Below are 23,586 nucleotides of genomic sequence, written 5' to 3' on the forward strand. Positions count from 1 at the left end.
TTATTGTTATAGATTGAATGTTTGTGTCCCCCCAAAATGTATATGTTGGAATACTAACTCCAATCTGGTAGTATTAAGAGGTAGGCCTTTGATAAGTCAAAGGTTTGATAGGTCAGAGGGTGGTGCCCTTATAAATGAGATTGGTGCTTTTATTCAAGAGTCTCCAGAGTGCCCCTAATTCTTTCTGCCACTTGAAAACAGCAAAAAGATGGCTATCTATTAACCTGGAAGCAAGTCTTCACCAGACACCTTGATCTCGGTCTTCCTAGCCTCCAAAACTGTGAGAAATGAATGTTTGTTATTGAAGCTACCCAGTCTATGGCATTTTTATTATAGCAGTTCAAACAGGCTAAGACATGTGTTATTACTGCCCTCATTCTATAGACAGGAATGTTAAGTTACAGGATGGCAAGTTGTGATATGAATTTACACAATTTGGCCCACAATCTGTTATTTTAACCAGTATACTATGTTGACATTTCTGCCCACTAAAATGGCTAGTATCAAAAGACAGACAATAATTAATGAAGGTGAGGATGTGGAGAAACTGGAATCCTCATGCATTGCTTGTTGGAATATAAAATGGTGCAACTGCTTTGGAAAACAGTTTGGCAGTTTCTTATAATGTTACAAAAATGTACCATATAATCCGGAAATTCCACTCTACGTCATCTATCTAGGACAAATAAATATATATATCCAGAAAAAAAGACTTGCATACAGATGGTCATAGCAGCATTGCTTCTAATGCCCCAAAACTGGACACAATCTAAATCCCTAGCAGGTTGGTGAATGGTAAACAAAATGTGGTGGTACATCCATACAGTGAGATATTATTCAGCAATAAAATAGACTGACACCATAATAGCACAGAATATTTTAACGTGTATAAAAACATGCTAAATGAAGATAAAAAGACACAAAATACTAATATTTGTTATTATAAAATTCCATTTATATGAAATGATTGGATGTGACAAAATTGTGAGGACAACAAATCAGTAGTTTCTTGAAGCTTGGGGAGGTGGCGAAGAGTGGCTGCTGAAGGATGCAAGGAAACTTTTGGGTAATTGGAATATCCTAAAACCAGGTTGTGGTGATGCTGCACAACTATAAATTTACAAAAATATCATTGCCTGCACACTTATAGTGGGCGAGTTTTATGCTATGTAAATTATACCATAATAATGTTTTCAAAAACCCACATACTTAAAGATAGCTTAAATAATATGTGTAATGAAGTTATTAAATACTGAATTTTGAAATCTGAATTGGGAGCGATTCATAGTGGAGAAAAATCTGCAGGCAAGTAAGGGGGATTTCACTCATGCTTAGGAGTTCTATTTCTTCAAAGTCTTACGGGAAAATGACATAATACCTTTATTTAAGATATGTATACTATTATTAGTATCAGCAATGTAACAAAATTAATGTTTGTGAACCTTGCCAAATTTAAAAATAAGCACGTTTAAATAAGTCTGCCTAATTAAGGCATCCTGGGTAGGAAGCATTTCTATATTTCTCAAGTGTGTTCCATGTATTAAAGTATTAAAATTAGAGTATTTCCTTACAAATAAGCACTAATCATACTTTGTATAAATGTTTATGAATGTCGCAAGTTATTTAAATTTTAAAACTGTATATTATTTAAGAAAAGTTAAATATATCAAGGAGAAATTGGCTTTGAAGCTGTCACTAATATCTGCTGAAAAGCTCAGTCATAAGGTTCATGTTATCAAACAGTGTATTATGTAGCGGTCGTAATTTCTATTCATTCAGCAAATAGTTATTGAGTGTCTGATGGGTACCAGGCACATTAGTAAGAAACAGATATATAAGAAAAATGTCGGGCCGGGCGCGGTGGCTCACGCCTGTAATCCCAGCACTTTGGGAGGCCGAGGCGGGCGGATCACGAGGTCAGGAGATCGAGACCATCCTGGCTAACATGGTGAAACCCCGTCTCTACTAAAAATACAAAAAAAAATTAGCCGGGCGAGGTGGCGGGCGCCTGTAGTCCCAGCTACTCCGGAGGCTGAGACAGGAGAATGGCGTGAGCCCGGGGGGCGGAGTCTGCAGTGAGCCGAGATCGCACCACTGCACTCCAGCCTGGGCGACAGAGCGAGACTCCGTCTCAAAAAAAAAAAAGAAAAGAAAAATATCAGATAGTGGTAAGTACTTTACATTAACTTAGAATTTAAATTACACTGTGTGATAGTGACTGGGAGGATACCTTGTGTGGTGTGGTTGGGGAGTCGTCTCTAGAGCAGTGATATTTAAGCTGAGAACTGAATGAGAAGATTCATCCAGCTATGGGAAAGTATGGAGAAAGGCAATGCAGAAGGACAGAGCAAAGCTCCTAAGGCAGAAATAAGCTTGACATACTCAAGGAAGGCCAACGAGGCAGGACCACATCATGCACTACTTTGTAGAAAATGTTCCCATCTTTGCAAAGTGAGGCAAGACATTGTTGGTCTTATGCAGTGGTAAATTATGATCTAATTAATATTTTTAAATAATCATCCTAGCTGTTGTGTAGATAATTAATTTAGGAGGGTCAAGAGTGAATAAAGAAAGTATTGCAGTAGGGCAAGCGAGAGACCGTGATTGATTCCAGTTGCAAGAAGCCATGGTTATGGCAACAAATAGACTCACAATATATACTTGAAGTAGTGCTACAAGATTTGCTGAGAGATTGAATGGTTGTGGACATGAAAAGAAAGGAACAGAGATGATTTCTAGACTTTGGACTGGTGGAGTGGTAGGCTGCAGTGAGTCGAAAAACTAAGAATGGTATTCTGGCTATAGTTAAGATGCCTAGGAAACACCTCGGTGAAAATGTCAGATAGGCACTAGTATCTCTTTTTTTCTGTCCTACTTTCTAGACATGTCTCAAGCCTGAAAATGCATGTACAAGCCAATGCAGATAAATGAATGTATGTCTTATCTCCTAGCTAGGATGTATGTGCATTTTCACTTCTTAAGAATGTCTTATAGTAATTGAAATAATATTAGGCACAAAGCAGATATGTGCATACTTGCTTGTGGACAGATGCTAAGGGGAGAGAGGAATGCCTTACCCTAAGTCTCGATCAATGAATGTTTAAAAATGGACAATAAACAACTGTGTTTTGAATAGTTCAGAGGCCAGTTTCGGTAATCTCTTGTCATTCTCAGAAATACGTTCCTGAAGCTAAATTTTAGAAGATTATGAATCTTTGAGGAAAAGAGTAAAAGAAATGAAATTCACATCAAATGTACATTTTAAAATAAAATAAGTAAATGGTCTATAAAACATTTCCCTCCGAGGGAAAGGAAAAAAAAAACGCTCTACATTTATTAGCCTTCAACACGTGCTCATCCAATTCTATAATTTGCCTTCTTTGAATATTCAGGAAACTTTCCTTCTTCATTTTGTTTAACTGGTCAGATTTCCCACACGTTTAATATTTTTGTGGCTCATCAGTCTTTTGAAAACTTTTAAACCAGATTCTCCTGGCCTGAAATATAAATGCTCCAAGTTAAACATCTCTCTTCCCCTATTCTATGGTCATGCCCCACATAATCAGAAGAAAGAACAATGTTTGTCCTTAGCTTCTTTTGACAGATATGAACCAGGAGGACCTTAACAGTTTGTGGGATTGAAGATGTAGGCATGCAAATATAAACTGCCATTATCTCCAAATCAATAATTCTGTGTTTGTAAGACAAGAGAAGATAATATGTCTAAAGATCAAAATATCAAACCTTTGTTTCAGATAGCTGGCTTAATCCCACAGTGATAGACCTGTCAGATATTATAATATTTAGCATATTTTCTCATGTGGAAAATGATAGGATTTCAGTTGTCATGCTTTAAGGGCATGAGCAATAATCTCATTATCATCTTCCTAAATCAATCAGTACATCGTGGATATTAACTCTGTCTGGATGGCACCAGATGTAGCAATGAATATGAGGTGAGAGGAAAGTTTCGTGACTCATCATTAAGCCTAAAAACAATGACACAAGCAAAAAATCAGTTGAATCACTGGTGAATTTGTATGGCCAAATACATCACACATTACACATGCCTGGTCTTACACAGGTACAGTAAGAATACTGTTGCACATTTATAAGGCCTGATGTCTCTAAAACACATAAAATCAATGTGAGTAATCTGGAGGGAGTTTAAAAAAAGCCAATTCTATTGCATATCTGAGCATTATTTAATTAGGTAAGTTGATTATAAGCAGAATCAGAATATAAGCAATGGTTTAAAGTGTGACATTTTCACTGATGCAAAAATCCTCAATAAAATACTGGCAAACAGAATCCAGCAGCACATCAAAAAGCTTATCCACCATGATCAAGTGGGCTTCATCCCAGGGATGCAAGGCTGGTTCAACATACGCAAATCAATAAATGTAATCCAGCATATAAACAGAACCAAAGACAAAAACCACATGATTATCTCAATAGATGCAGAAAAGGCCTTTGACAAAATTCAACAACCTTCATGCCAAAAACTCTCAATAAATTAGGTATTGATGGGACGTATCTCAAAATAATAAGAGCTATCTATGACAAACCCACAGCCAATATCATACTGAATGGGCAAAAACTGGAAGCATTCCCTTTGAAAACTGGCACAAGACAGGGATGCCCTCTCTCACCACTCCTGTTCAACATAGTGTTGGAAGTTCTGGCCAGGGCAATCAGGCAGGAGAAGGAAATAAAGGGTATTCAATTAGGAAAAGAGGAAGTCAAATTGTCCCTGTTTGCAGACGACATGATTGTATATCTAGAAAACCCCATCATCTCAGCCCAAAATCTCCTTAAGCTGATAAGCAACTTCAGCAAAGTTTCAGGATACAAAATCAATGTACAAAAATCACAAGCATTCTTATACACCAACAACAGACAAACAGAGAGCCAAATCATGAGTGAACTCCCATTCACAATTGCTTCAAAGAGAATAAAATACCTAGGAATCCAACTTACAAGGGATGAGAAGGACTTCTTCAAGGAGAACTACAAACCACTGCTCAAGGAAATAAAAGAGGATACAAACAAATGGAAGAACATTCCATGCTCATGGGTAGGAAGAATCAATATCGTGAAAATGGCCATACTGCCCAAGGTAATTTACAGATTCAATGCCATCCCCATCAAGCTACCAATGACTTTCTTCACAGAATTGGAAAAAACTGCTTCAAAGTTCATATGGAACCAAAAAAGAGCCTACATCGCCAAGTCAATCCTAAGCCAAAAGAACAAAGCTGGAGGCATCACACTACCTGACTTCAAACTATACTACAAGGCTACAGTAACCAAAACAGCATGGTACTGGTACCGAAACAGAGATATAGATCAATGGAACAGAACAGAGCCCTCAGAAATAATGCCACATATCTACAACTATCTGATCTTTGACAAACCTGAGAAAAACAAGCAATGGGGAAAGGATTCCCTATTTAATAAATGGTGCTGGGAAAACTGGCTGGCCATATGTAGAAAGCTGAAACTGGATCCCTTCCTTACACCTTATACAAAAATCAATTCAAGATGGATTAAAGACTTAAACGTTAGACCTAAAACCATAAAAACCCTAGAAGAAAAGCTAGGCATTACCATTCAGGACATAGGCATGGGCAAGGACTTCATGTCTAAAACACCAAAAGCAATGGCAACAAAAGCCAAAATTGACAAATGGGATCTAATTAAACTAAAGAGCTTCTGCACAGCAAAAGAAACTACCATCAGAGTGAACAGGCAACCTACAAAATGGGAGAAAATTTTCACAACCTACTCATCTGACAAAGGGCTAATATCGAGAAACTACAATGAACTCCAACAAATTTACAAGAAAAAAACAAACAACCCCATCAAAAAGTGGGCGAAGGACATAAACAGACACTTCTCAAAAGAAGACATTTATGCAGCCAAAAAACACATGAAAAAATGCTCACCATCACTGGCCATCAGAGAAATGTAAATCAAAACCACAATGAGATACCATCTCACACCAGTTAGAATGGCAATCATTAAAAAGTCAGGAAACAACAGGTGCTGGAGAGGATGTGGAGAAATAGGAACACTTTTACACTGTTGGTGGGACTGTAAACTAGTTCAACCCTTGTGGAAGTCAGTGTGGCGATTCCTCAGGGATCTAGAACTAGAAATTCCATTTGACCCAGCCATCCCATTACTGGGTATAGACCCAAAGGACTATAAATCATGCTGCTATAAAGACACATGCACACGTATGTTTATTGCGGCATTATTCACAATAGCAAAGACTTGGAACCAACCCAAATGTCCAACACTGATAGACTGGATTAAGAAAATGTGGCACATATACACCATGGAATACTATGCAGCCATAAAAAATGATGAGTTCATGTCCTTTGTAGGGACATGGATGAAATTGGAAATCATCATTCTCAGTAAACTATCGCAAGGACAAAAAACCAAACACCGCATATTCTCACTCATAGGTGGGAATTGAACAGTGAGAACACATGGACACAGGAAGGGGATCATCACACTCTGGGGACTGTTGTGGGGTGGAGGGAGGGCGGAGGGATAGCATTGGGAGATATACCTAATGCTAGATGACAAGTTAGTGGGTGCAGTGCACCAGCATGGCACATGTATACATATGTAACTTACCTGCACATTGCGCACATGTACCCTAAAACCTGAAGTATAATAATAATAAGTAAAAAATAAATAAATAATAAATAAATAAATAAATAAAGTGTGACATTTTATAAACAAACTGAAATATAAAACACATAACTTCCAACTTACCTATATTTACCTTATTTACCTTTTCTTTGACCTTATTCATATTCAATAATTGATTTAAAACCTGTAGTATATTGGTTTATGGATAGGCGGTGGTAATACGATTCTGGTTTATACTCTCAAAGCATAACAATTGAAAGTCAGTCATTTCCTTGTCTCAAAATTCGATCTTATGTGTTTATCTATGTGTGATTAAGTTAGTTGTTTACAACAAAGATGTGATCATTTTGGCCCTGGAGCTCAATGGAGCAACTCATCTTAGAAATTAGTCAATATAGAACACACACACACACACACACACACACACACACCTCAAAAGACACCAGTTGCACATTCAGATACAAAATTCAGAACTTGAATAGTTATTCTTACCTCTGAATCAAACTCATTGTGTAACACCTATACCAACAAGGGAGGCCTTCCTGGTAAACAGTACTTAATAATTCTTATCTCATTTGGTTCTCACAACAGCTCTCCATGGAAAGTTCATTCTGACAGAAAACAAACAGCATAACCTCAGGCTGCTTCAGTCAACAATTTTGTTTGATAATATAATGTGAAAAGAAACCAGAAGATTAGTCCATAAATTAACATGTGCTGAATGAAAGAATAAATTAATTAATAGGTAATTTTTGAGTAAAAGAGAAAGTTTTTGAAGAAATGATGAGTTTGAATATAGCTCCCTTGGCGAGGTGCAGTGTCTCACACCTATAGTCCCAATCCTTGGGAGGCTGAGGCAGGAGGATCGCTTAAGCCCCGGAGTTCAAGATCAGCCTGGGCAACATAGCAAGACCCTGTCTCTACAAAAAAAATTAAGAAATTAGCCAAGCATAGTGGCATGCGCCTGTAGTCCCAGCTACCCAGGAGGCTGAAGGAGGAGGATTGCATGTGCCCAGGAGTTTGAGACTGCAGTGAGCTATGATCATGCCACTGCATTCAGCCTAGGCAACAGAGTGAGACCCTGCCAAAAAAAAAGAAAGAGAGAGAAAGAAGAAAGAAAAAGAAAGAAGAGGAAAGAAAGAAAGAGAGAGAGAGAGAGGGAGGGAGGGAGGGAGGGAGGGGGAGAGAGAGAGAGAGAGAGAGAGACAGAGAGAGAGAGAGAGAGAGAGAAAGAGAAGAAAAGAAAGAGAGGAAAAAACCAAAAACAATTGCTGTCTTCTGGTAAAAATTCAGCATAATCTATTAAATACTCCTGGCTACATTCCCAGCAGAGAGAAGGCCTTTACTGGGCATGTGCAGTGGTTTTGCAGGACCTGTATTAGAGGAAGCAAATCATTTACAATGGCAATAATATTTGTACAAATTTGCTCAATAATACATTTTATCATTTACTTTGAACTATTTCAAAGTAATTTGATGAAGTGTTGAACTTTATGAACTTGAAATAATTAAAGATAGAGAGGGAATTCTTTAAAATAAAAATATTGGTCCTGACCCAAGAATACTGGACTGACCTCTATTGGTGTGTGATGCAGAAACCCAAAAAAATTAGATAAGAGAGTCTAGACACAAAACAAGATAGAAGACCTTTTCCTTAGCGTCTCTGGGCTCTGTTTTATCTGTCCTTTATTAGAGTTAGAATCCACATTGCTTTAATATATATGTGTGAAAATTAGAACATTGTATATGTTGGATTTGATAGTATGAATTCAGTCATTGTTAAATGAGATCTTCATAGGGTTCTTAATTACACGTTCCTTCAGTTAGTGTTAAAGGGGACTATCATAAGAGAAAACATAATCAAATGACAATTGCTGATAAGACTCAGGCATCCAGACTGGGAACACCAGAGATGCAAAAATCTATACACAGGCTTTGTCCAGTTTGTCTGTGACAAATAGTACTTTGAATATGAAGAAGAATGCTGAAGAAGTAGAGTTACTTCCTTCCATCCTTGAAATACATTGGCATATCCAAAGAAGAGTTAAGTAATAATGCAAAGATATTAATGTATAAATGATGCAATGAATGATAGAAAATGCAGCAGAAGTTGAGAGAAAAGTATTCTCTTGTAGATTGGTGTGAGTTCTTAATTATGATATATTTGTATAATTGAAGAGAAAAGTGTATTCTTGACAGGGAATGAAAGGGAATTGTGTTTGTCACTGACTGATATTATCACAATATTTTTATTTTGCTTCATTTATTCATTCATTGAATAAGTCATATGCCAGGCAAAGATCTTCATGTGGTAAGTACTGGGTGTACAATGGTAACCAAAAGAAATAATAGTCTCTGCCCTTTTTGCTGTGTCTCTGAAATCTGGCGAATGAGATCCAAATGATGATACCTATTGTGCACTTATTTAGGCACTGAAGTAGATAATTATGTATGTTTTATTTGATATAATACTTACAAGAAATCTATGCTATGTATACATAGGTATATATGTGTATATATGTGTCTATGTATAAATATGTGTACATATATTGTATATTATATATACAATATTGTGTCTATATATATGCTTGTGTGTATACGTATGTGTATACATAAACATAAAACATATACACACGTACATATAAACATATACATTAACATAAACATATAAACATGTATACACACATATACATATTTTCACATGAAAGCCCTGTTTTCACATGAAAGCCCTGTTTTCACATGAAAAGCCAGATGCCTTTGTAGTAGTGGTCAAAACAGAAAGCAGGATTGCACTGTGGTTACGAGAAAGGATCCTGTGGGCAAACTGAGCCAGAATTTTAATCTTTGTTCTGCCATTTAGTAGCTGTGTGATCTTAATCAAGGCCTTCAATTTCTGACCCCATATTTACCCATCTGCTAACTGAAGAAAATAATAATACTTACCCAAGGTGCTATTGTGAGTTTCAATGTGGTGCTACATGTAGACACATTTTGAACAGGGTTTAGAACATAGTAAGTAACCTAAGTAAATCTCAAAATGCTGTAATCATAAAGGAATTTGGGCAAAGCATAAAGAAATAAGTTACAAAAGGACAGAGTATTAAGTTTGTTAAAATACACCAAACTTTTCCACCCTTAAAGGATATGGATTTGGAGTAGCTCCTTGACTCTCCTGTCCCCTTTGAGTGTTTTTTTTTTAGGCTGAAAGGCCCTTGGAGGAGTGTCTGGAGAAGACATGGAAGCTCCGTACCCCTCCCTCATACCTTGCCCTATGCATCTTTTCTGTTTGGCTGTTTCTGAGTTGTATCTTTTATCATAAACAGTTAAACTGAAGTCCAGTGGGAAAGCAGAGCAAGCCCATGATCACAGGCAATGTCCACCATTCATTCCCTGCCACCCCATTCCCATTAAGCATTGGAGATGCCCTGTGAAGACCCAATTCCAGTGAACCACATTGTGTGAGAGTTCAGCAAGATTCAAGACAAGTACAAATTTCCAGGAGATGCAAGGGATAGAGGAAAGAAACGTAAAGAACACTGTGGCAAAGCAGCCAGACTCCAGCAGTAGGGTTTCTACAACAGGCTGGTGCAATGAAAAAGAGGCTGTGCCAGATAAAACGAACCTTGAGGGACAGAGCAACTGGATGCAACATGCAGTCCTGGATTGAACCCAGGCTTGGGTAAACTAGCTATAAAAATATTATGGAAATTGTAGTATGGATATCAGATTACACTAAGGAATTATTTATTTTATTAACTGTGAAAATATTATTTGGCTATATAGAAAAATGACTTTATGTTTTAAAATATATGAAGTTCTTACTAAAGTTGAAAAAAACTGTGATAATTTTTCAATAGGTGAATGGATTCTGTTGCTACAGAACAACCTGGAGCAACCTTAAATGCATATTGCTAAGTGAAATAAGTCAATCTGAAAAAGCTACATATATATGATTTCAATTATATGGCATATTGGAAAAGGCAAAACTATGGAGACAGTAAAAAAGATCAGTGGTTGCCAGGGGATGGGGGAGGTGAGGGTGAGAGGGATGAATATGTACAGCATAGTAGAGTTTTAGGGCAGTGAAGCTATTCTGTATAAAACTCTAATGATGAATACATGTCATTATACATTTGTCAAAAACCATAGAAAGGTACAATGCAAAGAGTGAATCTTAATATAAACTATGAATTTTAATAATAACATATCAATATTGGTGCTTTAACTGTAACAGATGTACCATCTAATGCAAGATATTAATAACGGGGAGGGTGCCGAGTTTGGGGGGTGGTGTGGGCGTATGAAACTATGTACTATCTGCCCAATTATTCTGTAAATCTAGAAGTGTACTAAAAAGCAAAGTCTATTAATTATTTTTTTTTAAGTTGGAGGCCAAAAGGGACCCTTTAAATCTAGGATTATCTGGATCAATAACAGGATCAAGTCGGGTCCTCTTATTGGATCAAGTCAGATCTCCAAGATTCCAAATCCCCACTTAAGTAATAAAAGCCTTGTGAATTAGATCCAGTGTTAATGTTCTGAGGCCTGCATAAGTATCTGAAAGACCAGAATGTTAAACTAAACCAAAAGTGACAGAGCATTTTGGAATGCATTCCAGAGGGACAAGTGAAAGTCTCCCTCCAATATAAAGACAGGAATGAAAAAAACCCTCTAAGTAAGAGAATCACAGATCCTAGTGGTACAGGACAATCCCAGTTTATACTGCTGGTCCTGGTGTTTTCTTTAATAGTTCCCTGTTTACTCTCAGCTGTCACAGTTTGGATGGTAAATTATATGGTCATCTCTAAGCATCCTCCTAAAACCCTCAGCCTAGAACTTTTACTGGTGTTTGTAATCTTTCTTCAGGTTGTCATAGTCACAAATCATAAAATATGTGCCCTTTTAGTGAGAAGGCATAAATAAAACTACTTCTTTGGACATTGCATTTGTTCGTCTGTCACCATGTTCCAGTAGATCCATCTTTTGTAGCTGAAGACTAGGCATTTTACTTTTAGGTTCTTGGCCTTCATTAAAACAAAAAGCCAAAAAAATACTAGCATACAATTTATTTTCCTGGTCTTTCCGCAAAACCACAAACTTTGTGAGCTTTTATTTTTCCATATACACAGTAAAGGGATTAAAAATGAGTTTAATATTTTTAAAAGTTCCTTTTAACAAATGCAAACCTTATTGCTTTGCTTCTGTAGCCCTCCCATAAATATGCACCGTGTTTACCATATATTAACTCCAACATTGGTAAGGTTGTTTTGTTTTTCCTATAGCACTTAACTCTTACGTAGTTTATTCACTCTTAATCAACTGAACTTTAACTTTTGTGTCCCAGAATATATTGGCAACTCAGTCAAAATTGTTGACTCATTGATAACAGCCAAGTTGTACTCTCTCACAAATTTGCGTTTTTATCAATTATAGAATAACCATCACACCAACTACTGAATTATGAATGCTTTAAGAGGTAGTCAGGACTATTTGAGATGTTATTTTCATGTTAACAAATGTTTCTCATTGTAGCCGAATTGTTCTTTTTTTCTTTTTTTGGAATGTGAATGTCTGCTTAGTTATTGAGTGACCACATAACCTTCATCCATCTTCAGGGTTCAGAAAAAAATTCCATGCGTTAATTTTCCCTATAGACTTTTTCTCTCTAGGCATTATGATTTCTCCTCTGTGATCAAACTCTATGTGGTATTTTAGTGAATGATGTGATAAATCAAGTTTTCCCAGCTGTGTTGACTCTGTTGAAAAAGAAAGATTGCCTAAAATTAAGGATTTGAGTCATCTGACAGCTATTGTTTGGATGTTTAGTTTCCTTTTCTTACCCCACTTTTATCATGAGAGGTGCTGAGCATGCACAATGCTACATGCAAACCCTTACACCACCACCTGTGTTACTGCAGAGTAATTGAAAATTGCTGTGGTAACTGATGCAGCACCAAAGCCTGTTGGTGAGAAACGATGTTAGTAGAAAAATCCTACTGCCTCTGAAGCGCAGTGGCCACGCTTTCTCAAACTTCAGCCACAGTTCCTAACCAAAGAATGGGCTGCATAGGATCCTGGTGTGTAGAAGACTCCAGTTGTTACCTCAGTCTTTTGAGTCTTGTATTTATGCCCGTTGGGAAGCAGAGCCATCAACAGCAATATCTTTGAAGAGACAGAAGAGTAATCACCATTCTCTGGCCCTACATGTTGTACCTGGCTCACCCATTTTATCTCTAGTGTCGCATAAAAGGCAGACAAAGGTGCTGTGTCTCTGTATGGTTATTATTATTTCTTGGTTGCAGTCATTATTGAGATCTGAGTCCAGTTAGAGCTCACTTTGTAAAGGACAGATACAAGGAAGGGGGCAGGGCAGTCTCGCCTGCAGGGCACAGCCCTTTGACTAATCAGCCCAGGTCATCTCCAGTGAAGCTGTGTCATCAACAAAGTGCAACAGAGAAGATCAGTCTCACAAATGCTCTTCTGAAGAGTAGTCGAGTGGGTGGCCCATCACCTATGCTGCCTTTGAGAAAATACTTGGAGAATTGATGATTATATTCTGGCTGGCAAAATGTGGTTTGGATCTCAGTATAATATACCTTGAAAACATTTTATTCTCTTCAGTCTGTCTTTAGCTGATCTTGGGTTAAGAAATTAATTAAAGAATGACCACAGAGTGACACTGAAAAATAGACTTTCAGGCTCCATAAAGTTCCTTCTTAATTGGAGGAAAAGGGGGAAATTTATATACTTAAAATTTATCAGAGAATTTATTATTTAAGAGGATAAGTAATGTACTGAGAAGAAATATATGATTTACAAAATAAATGACTCCTATACCATTTGGACTGATCAATGAGTGGCAATTAAAAACAACTTTGAAAATATTTAATAAGCAGAACTACTTACCCATTTAGGCAATTTTTCTGAACTGAACTTTTGAAAAACAACATCTCCAGGGCTATTTGTTTGTTGTTCTTTTTTTCCCAATCCGATTTGCTGTGGTTAGAACATAGACAACTGAACTCAAAGCCAGATTTCTTAATAGAATGACATTTGGACAGCTATTTTACTTAGTGATCCTGTGCAGTTTAGTAGCAAAGCTGAAATAAGCCCTCTGCTTTTGGGGGAAACAAGATGGTATTCTGCTGAATGCTGGAATTTTATCACTTTGGGAAAAAAAAAAAAAGCTGCTTGAGAGACCTAAGAATATAAAAGCATTTGAGATCTCAGAAGGAGTTTAAATCAATGCACTGCCACAGTTACAGAGCAGATGAAAGAGCCTGCTGTCTCAATTGCCAGGAAACTACTTAGAAACTCTCACTTTGATTTCTTCACGTAGTCCGTTACATTACTGCTAAATGCAATATATAGGGACATCATGACTTTGATGTTGTACAGCTCCAACAAATGGAAACTAATATGATAGAACAACTAAGATTTGTGGTTTTGTGTGAATATACAAATACATCCCCATCTAGTTCCCTATTTACTATGTATCTCCAGGGACTGTCTTTTAACCTATATTTTTATAAAATTATAATTTTGGTGTTTTATTCATGAATTCCAGTAAGCAATGCCATGTTTATGTAGTACCAAAAGCTCATAGGTGGATGTTGTTGTTCTGAATTCTTACCTTATCTATATGTATTGTACATCAATTTTTAAAGTACAATGTAGTTTTATACATCTGTTTGTCAGTACTGGTCAGAACTCAATTCCGTGAGTAATTATTGATTCCATGCCTTCAGAAAATCTGAATTTTTTAATCAGTAGGTGTAGACAGATAGAATTAGAAACTGCATAACATCCAAAAACAGCAGAAATTTAGTTTCCATTTAAAGTAAGAAATTTTAAGTGGGCCATCCAAACATTAAAACCTTAAATGTTAAAAATCTGCGGATTTCTGTCATAATAATTAACTAATAAATGTGAAATCACTTTTCTTCTTTTTATGAAAATTATAAATATATGCTTGTTTATATATGTAAGACTTTCATCTCATTTAAGGCTTTTAAATTTATGGAAATAATAATAAAAAGAAAAGATAAAAAGCTCTGCAGAAGTCAGAAATTCTGAGTCTTACTGTTGGCCCTCCCAGTTACTAAACTTGATTTTGGGCACTGCATTCAATGTTTGGTTTCAATTTCCTCACTTACTAAACCATTGATAGCACCTTCTCTGTCTTTCTCTTAGAACTGATGTACGATGATATTGACAGGCAGTGTTGTAGCAGAAAGAGCTTCAAACCAGGAGGGTCTGCCAGCACTGCCTCCAGCTAGCTGTGTACCATGGACAGATCATTTAGCCATTCTGGACTCCTAATCTCTGAAATGAGGAAGCTGGTCTGAAAAAAAGTCTAAATTCCCTTTAATCTTGTTTGTCACCATGCTTTGAAAACTGTAAATTATTGTATAGATATTTCTTTTTGACAGCATGCTTTGAAAACTATAAAGTACTATGTAAAATATTGCAGATGTTTTGCATAGTTTAAACAAAATATGTGCTTATCAAAATAGGTTAGTAAGAAGAGATAATATAATCCTCTTTTTCCTGAGAAAGCTTTAAGAATTGGATGAACAACCTTCTTATTCAATGTTTCATATATGAACCACATTAATGGAGGCTTCTTGAACCTCTTCCAGATACATAACTCAGTTATTAATGCAATTTGTAATGTGATAACCATTGCAGAAGAATTTCCATTTTTGCTTAAATGTAGTAATTCTCCAATAGAACTTTTACTAATGAATTTACAGTAAATTTGAGACAACTTTAGACTTAAATTGTAAGCAATATTTTACTTGCATATAACCTGGAGGCACATATTTCTAAGTCCTGAAGTGCAGTTTATCCACCTGTATGATAAGAAATGAAAAGGGATAATTATGGTCATAGATTTATCTGAGTTGTGTTTAATAGATCAAGATCTCTATTTTTAAACTTTGTTATATTTTAAAATAGCATTTGAAAAATGTGCTGTTTGATTACACAAAAGCACGTGCCAGTCTCAGGGTGTTCCTGCTTTTGTAGAACTCTTCTCTGCGCAATTATTTACCTGGGATAAATATTTTTAATCTAATTTAGATTTTATTTGATAGCTTCCTTGTAAATTTCTTTTACTTTTCAGATGAAGTGAGCTTTTTTTAATAGGCAAAACTTTCCATTTTGGCCTCTGCCAGCCACTTGAAATTCTAGATTACCTGAAATTCTACAATACCTATGAGGTTTAGTACCATTCTGTCTGAGCTGTATAATTTCCACAGTACTTCCACCTTCATGATATAATTTAATCTTCACAACAATAAGATGTTATCATCCTCCTTTTTCAGATTTAAAGGAGGGAGAAGGGAATCAACAAGCTAAATGACTAGCCCTAGTTACACAGCTGCCAGATGACAGAGTTGGGTCTCAGACCTGAGTCTTCTGATAACAAAACCAAAGCTTTTTTTTTTTTGGAGATCATTATTTAATGCAAATAAAAATAAGGTCCATGACTTTCCTCTGCAGTATTTGACCAAAAATGTATTACATTAAAAAAATTATATCCTGCCTAATTCATGCCCTAATGATTTATTCATATTATGAAATTTAATTTTGGTGCCAATGTAGCTGAGTATAAGCTACTATTTTAAGCACTTAAGTATGTTGCCTTTTAGTTTCCTATGTGCTAAGTATTTAATCTCCATTTTTAAGTGAAAAAAAATGCTCATGATTACACTGCTAAGATGTAATTGGAACTCGATTCTGCTTGACTTCTGTGTGCATGCTCTCAGCCTCTTAACTTAATATGGCATAGAAACCACAAGATTTGACTTTAAGAAACAAGACTTCAAGTCCAAGCTCTTTCCATTTTTCAAGTAAGAATATTACTCCCTCTCCTGCCTAAGTCAGGTTTGAGTACTGAAAGAAATAATGTATGTAAAGAAGATTTTGAAGACATAAATCTCCATAAATAGGTAATTTACTGATAATCTACTTAATCTCATTTTATGAGAAATAATGAGAAAAGAATAGCTCCCCACAACCCTTTGTTACCATCCAGGTATTTGTACAGTTGCTCTGCACAGGTAGGCCTCTATTAAATGCGCCTGCACCTAGAGTAAAAATTCAGGGCACTGTGTCAGACCCCTGGAGGAGACTATTTGGCGCTTTATGGCACACGTCAAATCACGCTGCACAGGGGGCCACCACCTACTCAGCTCCTGTGTAGGGCTGGTCCTGCGGAGAATCTAGGGGCCTCTCTTTAAAATAGCTCACTATAGGGATATTCACATTTATAGAAATAATTAATGGTGGCAACGATCCTTATAATGGCACCTGATGCCCTGCTGTGAAGAAAGATAAACCAGCCTTCACCATAAAGAATTTACAAATTATACTAAGCAAACATGTTAACAGCTATTAAGAGTCCTAATCAGAGCTGTTAAACAAACAATTAAGAGATGTCATATAAAATGCACCCATTTAGGCATAGCAGCTACATGTTTGGAGTTTTAACAGGAACCATTTACCTTGGAGATAGAGATAAGGCCCTCAATGGAGTATATAAGTTAGGCAAGGACAAGGCATCTTTCTAAGCAATTCCATTTCCTGAGATCAAATCCATGGGCAAAGCTGTTCTCAATTGTGCACTTGCATCCTAAGATTTATTTTTAGCCTTATTAGTATTTAATCAGCAAATTATTCTTGTTTCTTCAAACATGACTTCTTATTATAAGTAGTGCATTCTTTGAAAGGCTAGGAAAATGTTGATGTAATCTAATAGTAAAAATTAAGAAGAAACCTATTTGTTTAGAAGAAACTTTTTTTTGCAGTCAGCATTTCAGTTGAGATGAGATTCACTCCTGCCAGTGCTTAAGACTTTGCTGTTCTAAGTGTGGTCCAGCAGCAGCAGCAGCATCCCCTGAAAATTTGGCCAATGCAGGATCTCACTCCAGGATCCCACTCTAAAGCTACAAAATCAGAATCTGCATTTTAAAAAGATCCCCACCTGATTTGTATGTGCAATAAAATTTTAAAAGAAAATATCAATGTGCAAAGTTCCTACTATCAAAAATTCTATCAGGAAAATTAGTAGGTTTAATCTTATTGGAAGTAAAAATTAAACTACTCACTCCGAAAAGGTACGTAAATGGTGTGACATTTGCCATATGATTAAGTATATCTGAAGTGGTCCCCTCCAGCACTCGTGTCTCATGGTGGATTCCAGGGCTTCCAGCATTGCACACTATCCCAGTCTTGCTCAGTAAGTATCTTGTAGTCTCTCCTCCCTCTTCAGGTTTTGTGTTCAGTTCACATTCTCAGTACAGCTCCCAATTATGTGGAACACTAACACTGTATGATAAAGAGCCTAGAAGTGGGTGGGAAAGAGGAAGTTTTCTTAGCCTTGGGTCCTACCATGTTCTTCTACAGTTAAAAGATACCAAGTCTACATTTTGATCACTCCACTCCTTGGCTGAGTCTACTATATACAAATTGTGCCATATTTGAGGATTGAGAGAATTCATAGCTTTTGTATCTTCTTCCTGGAAACATCAGGGATGATTTAGATTATACTTTACTGTTCATCCCTTGCAGAGTATTTCTAGATTCCTTTTAGCAGCAGGATTTTACAATAATCATGAAAATCCCATAAAGTACATGACATTATGTGATTTTCAAAATCTGATTTCTTATGTTCACATGGTGAATTATTTTAAGACTATAGTAAAGTATACCCATAAGCATATACTACAAAAAAATAGGATCTCAGAGTGAGCAAAGAGGATTAAGTAAAGCATCAGTTGACTTTTATAGTCAAAAGAAAAAAAATACCCCTGTGGAGGAAATGATAATGATGTTCCTTATAATTATTGTGAGAAAAAAACACCACCAACTCTAAGAAAGTTATAACGGGCCTAATTAATGTTCAAATTGTTCCTCCTGAGAAACAGATTTTTTTAATCTAATGTAAATGGGCTTCCTAGAAAATGTTCTTGTTCATATTTAGTAGTTATTCTATACTCTTTTCTACATTGTACTAACATGCAGCACTTCAGAATAGAAAATGAAGGGGTTTTTGTTTCTGCTTTTTGGTTTTGGCTTGTTATTATTCTTACTCATACTGTACAAGTAAGAAGGTAAATTGAAAACATTGACAATTTTTGTCTAAAAGCGTGGATTTTTTCAAAACCAGAGCTATATTTCAGTTGAAGATAACTTGATTAACTTTTTAAAAATGTATGTGTTTGGTCCATGCAATAGTTGTAGAAACGTATTTGTAGTTATATTAAAAGTTTTTCCTCTGTTAATGTCTATATCTAGGTCATATTCTATTGTATGGCCAGGAATTCTGGTGCCACCACTGTCTAACCATGGGGCCTGGAGCAAGTCATTTAACTTTCCTAGGACTCAGTTTCCTCACCTGTAAAATGGGGCTGAAAATTAAACCTACCTTTTAGGGTTATATTGAGGACTAAAGAAGATAATATATTTAAAAGTGCTAACAAAGTGCTAACAAAGCCTGGCCCATAAGCAGAGCCCACATCATGTTAGATATTGCATTGTTTTATTCTCATCACATAATCATTCAGCCAATTTTGACAGAAATCTCATACACAGAAATCAGTCTGTCCTATTCTGAAATGTAAAGTAACTGTATCTCCTTAAAACATAATTATTTTCATTCTTTAAAAAAATAAAATGCAGGCCAAGCATGGTGGTTCACGCCTGTAATCCCAGCATTTGGGGGGAGGCCAGGTGGGCGGATTGCTTGAGCTCAGGAGTTTGAGCAATATGGCAAAACCTCATCTCTGTAAGAATAAATAAATAAATACCAAAAACAATTACCCAAGCATGGTGGTGTGTGCCTGTAGTCCTAGCTACTCGGGAAGCTGAGGTGGGAGGATTGCTTGAGCTCAGAAGGTTGAGGCTACACTGAGTTATGATTGTGCCACTGCACTCCAGCCTGGGTGACAGAGCAAGACTCTGTCTCAAAAATAAAAGTAAAAAGCAAAATGCAAAACCCTATAACCTATAACCCCAGCTCGCCTCTTCCTCTTACAGGAGCCAAACTTCTTATAAATGTGACCTGACTGCATATCTTTAGTTCATCATCCCTCATCCATTCCTCAACCTACCAAAAAAAACCAGCATCTACTCCATTGCAGATCTCTCCTATAAAGGCAAAAGTTATCCGGTATATTGCCAAGTGTTACATCCAGTCATCACTTTCAGCTCTGATATTCCTGACCTTTCTGCAGCACCTGACTTAACTCTCTTGGATCTCTTCTGCTTGGTGTCCCTCACAATCATCTTCCTTAGCCTTCCTTTTAAGTGCTAGCATTCCCAGAATTTCACACCTGGCCTTTTTTTAGGTACACGTCATGGAATCACTACCACTCCTTGCTGAGAACTCCTAGGCGTGTATATATATATATATATACATATATATATATATATATGAGAGTTCTGTCTCTCTCTCTCTCTCTCTCTCTCTCCTTATCCCATTCCCCATTCTGGAACCTCCTAGTATGTTTTCAATAAATTATCTCAACCAACCTAGCAACAATGAGGTATCAGGTAGCATGCTAGGCACAAGGCTTACAATAAAATGTATTTAATCAAAGACCCAAAAGGCTTTAAGAGTCTTTGAAATAGAATCTTATTATTCTGTTTTCAGGCATTTCCTTCATTTTCATTCATGCATGACATGATTTTTCTTTGTTGGCTGCCATTGCCAGATACCCTGGTATATACTAGGTATTCAACATCTGGGAAAATAGGATAGAAATGAGTTTTTCTTTGCTCAGTTTTCTTTTAATGGTTGCCTCATTGGTTGAATTTGAAATATAAATTAGGAAGTATGTTGAATCCACGTTGTAAATTTTGAATTTGATGTAATGTTGGGCCATGTTGGTGAAGAGATTCTACAGGAAGTTGTAAATGACTCTCTGGAGTCTACATGTGATATCAAAATTGGAGGGATATCTTTGGAAATAATCAACCTAGAAGCAGTATCTAAATCCACATTCTTCAAGTTTTAACTCAAATCCCAGCCACACTCACAGAATCCCCAGGGTTTTTTTAGTGGAAGAACTTTAATTTCTCTGATTCAAACTTCCTTAACTCCAGAATTTTTGATTTTAGTTTTCTTTTCTTTTTAATCTTTTGTAATAGTCCATTCTCATGCTGCTAATAAAGATATACCCTAGGCTGGGCACAGTGGGTCACGCCTGTAATCCCAGCACTTTGGGAGGCTGAGGCGGGTGGATCACAAAGTCAAGAGATTGAGACCATCCTAGCCAGCATGGTGAAACCCCGTTCCTACTAAAAATACAAAAATTAGCTGGACATGGTGGTGTGTGCCTGTAGTCCCAGCTACTCAAGAGGCAGAGGCAGGAAAATTGCTTGAACCCGGGAGGTGGAGGTCACAGTGAGCTGAGATCGCACTGCTGCACTCCAGCCTGGTGACAGGGTGAGACTCCAAAAAAAAAAAAAAAAAAAGATATACCTGCGACTGGGTGATTTATAAAGGAAAGAGGTTTGATTGACTCACAGTTCGACATTTCTGGGGGGAGGCCTCGGGAAACTTACAATCATGGCGGAAGGGGAATCAAGGATATCCTTCATCACATGGTGGTAGGAAGAAGAAGTGCCAAGGAAAAGGGGAAAAGCCCCTTATAAAACCATCAGATTGTGTGAGAGCTCACTCATCATCATGAGAACAGCATGGAGATAACCATCCCCGTGATTCAGTTACCCCCACCAGGTCCCTCCTACTGCACATGGGGATTATGGGAACTACAATTCAAGATGAGATTTGGGTGGGGACACAGCCAAACCATATCATCATTATTCATTCATTATATTTGTGGAGAGCAGACTAACCGACAAACACTGTCCTAGTCACTGCAGATAATATAGTGACCAAAATAAATGCAGTTCTTCCCTTCTGAAATTTTGGTCTAATTGGGAAGTAAGTTGTCAACTAAATAATCATGCAATAATTAGAAGTTACAAATGTCTGATTAAAAGAAGGCCATAACCTATTCTGGGCTCCTGGAAGCCTCCTTGAAGAAGGGACATTTACCATGAGCCTGAGGAATGGTTGGTAGTTAGCCATGTGTGGAAAAGAATGGCCTTCTAGCCAGTGAGAAGGTCTTGTGAAAAGATCCTAAGGCAAAGAAAGACTATGGCATTTTTTTTGAGGAAGAAAGGAAAGACCTGGGTAACTGGATCATAGTTGACTACAAGGAGAACAATAGCAGATGAGGAGGGAGACAGAGGCAGGGGTAAGTGATGGTTGAGTTAACTGAATGAACAGCACTCCAACCTCAGTTTGACCACCTTCAGACATGAGAACTGCCTGCAGGCAGCACATGCCAATAGAGGGACAATGAGAATTTAAATGTCCTTTATTATGTTGTGCCAAATTTGACTCCTTAAGCCTAACATATAATAAACTGTACCTATTTAAAGTATACAACTTAATAAGTTTTGGAACATGTATATACCTGTGACACCATTACCATTGCAAGTTTATGAAAATGTTCATTGTCCCTGGAAATTTCCTTGTGTTCTTTGCAGTCCATTCCTCCCCACCACCCCCATCTCCAGACGGCTACTGATCCATCATGCCTCAAACAGTGCCTGGCACATAAAATAAATATTTGTTGACTCAAAGAAAAGTGAATTTGTTTGGAGAATTATCTGTTGGTTTGACACTTGGTTGACTGCTCTGTCTTTTCTAGGTATGCAGTGCCATTCAGAATCAGGATTTCACTGTGATCGAAGACTACTGCACTGGCCTCAAAGCCTTGCTTTATCTGAAAAGCATTGAAGAACTACAAGACTGGGATGGACAGAGTCCAGCTACTGTGAGTCACCAGAAAGGGAAACCAGTTCCACGTATAGCTGAACTCATGGACAAGGTATGTGCTTAAATCTCCTGTGTTATTCTTGAGAACTCAGCCTTGGTCAGTTTCTATTTCAGATCTTATTTCAGATCTTATTTCAGATCTTATTTTATAATAGATAAGATAAGATCTATTTCAGATCTTATCTTATCTCACATTCTCACTAACAAAGGAAACACAGTGCCTGGTGGATGTGATTTCTTCAGTGGACTCTTTCTGAAGGAGACTTGATTATAGCCATATGATGGGTCTGTGAGTTACCTTTTTATAAAACCAGTACAACACAAGGTTATATAAAAGGAAAAGACCAACGTTTGCAGTGTAAAGTGCCTCCAAATTCTTGCTTACTGTGGTGATGACTGGCATTCTTTCCAGTGGGAGTCTGGAGATTTCTTTATGCTTTCTGGAAATTATAACATTACTTTTCTATTTTCAAGACCACCAAATCACTGTAGTCTTGAATAATATAAGGAAGTTTTTAAAATTAAAATCTAATCAGTATCTTTTGTAACTCCTTCTGCTGTGTGGTTAAACCGGGGCTCAAAAGGTTATGTCCCAACTTTCTCACTAACTGCTATTTTCCAAGAAATATACACTACATTTACATTTTCTATAATACAGTGATTTTAGCAACACTGCTAAAACAACATTCAGCATTTTGCCTTTGTATTTCCTTTGTATTATTCTAAATAGATAACCATTGTCAGAAGACATTTCTCGAGCCCTCAATGAGGGGAGGAAAAAATTATAATTCTTAGTCTTTTCAGCTTGTCACTACATCAATAATTAACTTTAAAAAAAAGAGAGGCAGTATAAAAAGATTCTTTAAGGAAGCATTTAATAATTCAAATGATTCTTAACTTGAAGCAGGTCACATGAAAAAGAATGGAAAACAAAAGCCCTGGGTACTCTGCCTTGGATGACTGGGTTAGGGACTCAGAAAGAATAAGAGAAACATCATATAATTGACTTATATTTGGCTAGTTTTAGTAGAAAATATTACTGTCCCTCTCCTAACAGA

General features: G+C 36.8%; 1 protein-coding gene across 4 annotated transcripts in view; it reads left to right on the plus strand.

Annotated features, from left to right (window-relative positions):
* Positions 1–23,586, plus strand: part of DPYD (dihydropyrimidine dehydrogenase) — an 843,687-nt gene that overhangs the window by 708,716 nt on the left and 111,385 nt on the right. For all 4 annotated transcript variants that reach the window (NM_001132697.1, XM_054527610.2, XM_054527649.2 and 1 more), the window contains 1 exon segment: positions 22,401–22,580. In NM_001132697.1, the coding sequence (NP_001126169.1) occupies positions 22,401–22,580 (180 nt within the window).

Source organism: Pongo abelii, chromosome 1 (genome assembly GCF_028885655.2).
Source record: "Pongo abelii isolate AG06213 chromosome 1, NHGRI_mPonAbe1-v2.0_pri, whole genome shotgun sequence".
In the NCBI taxonomy this organism is placed as follows: domain Eukaryota; kingdom Metazoa; phylum Chordata; class Mammalia; order Primates; family Hominidae; genus Pongo; species Pongo abelii.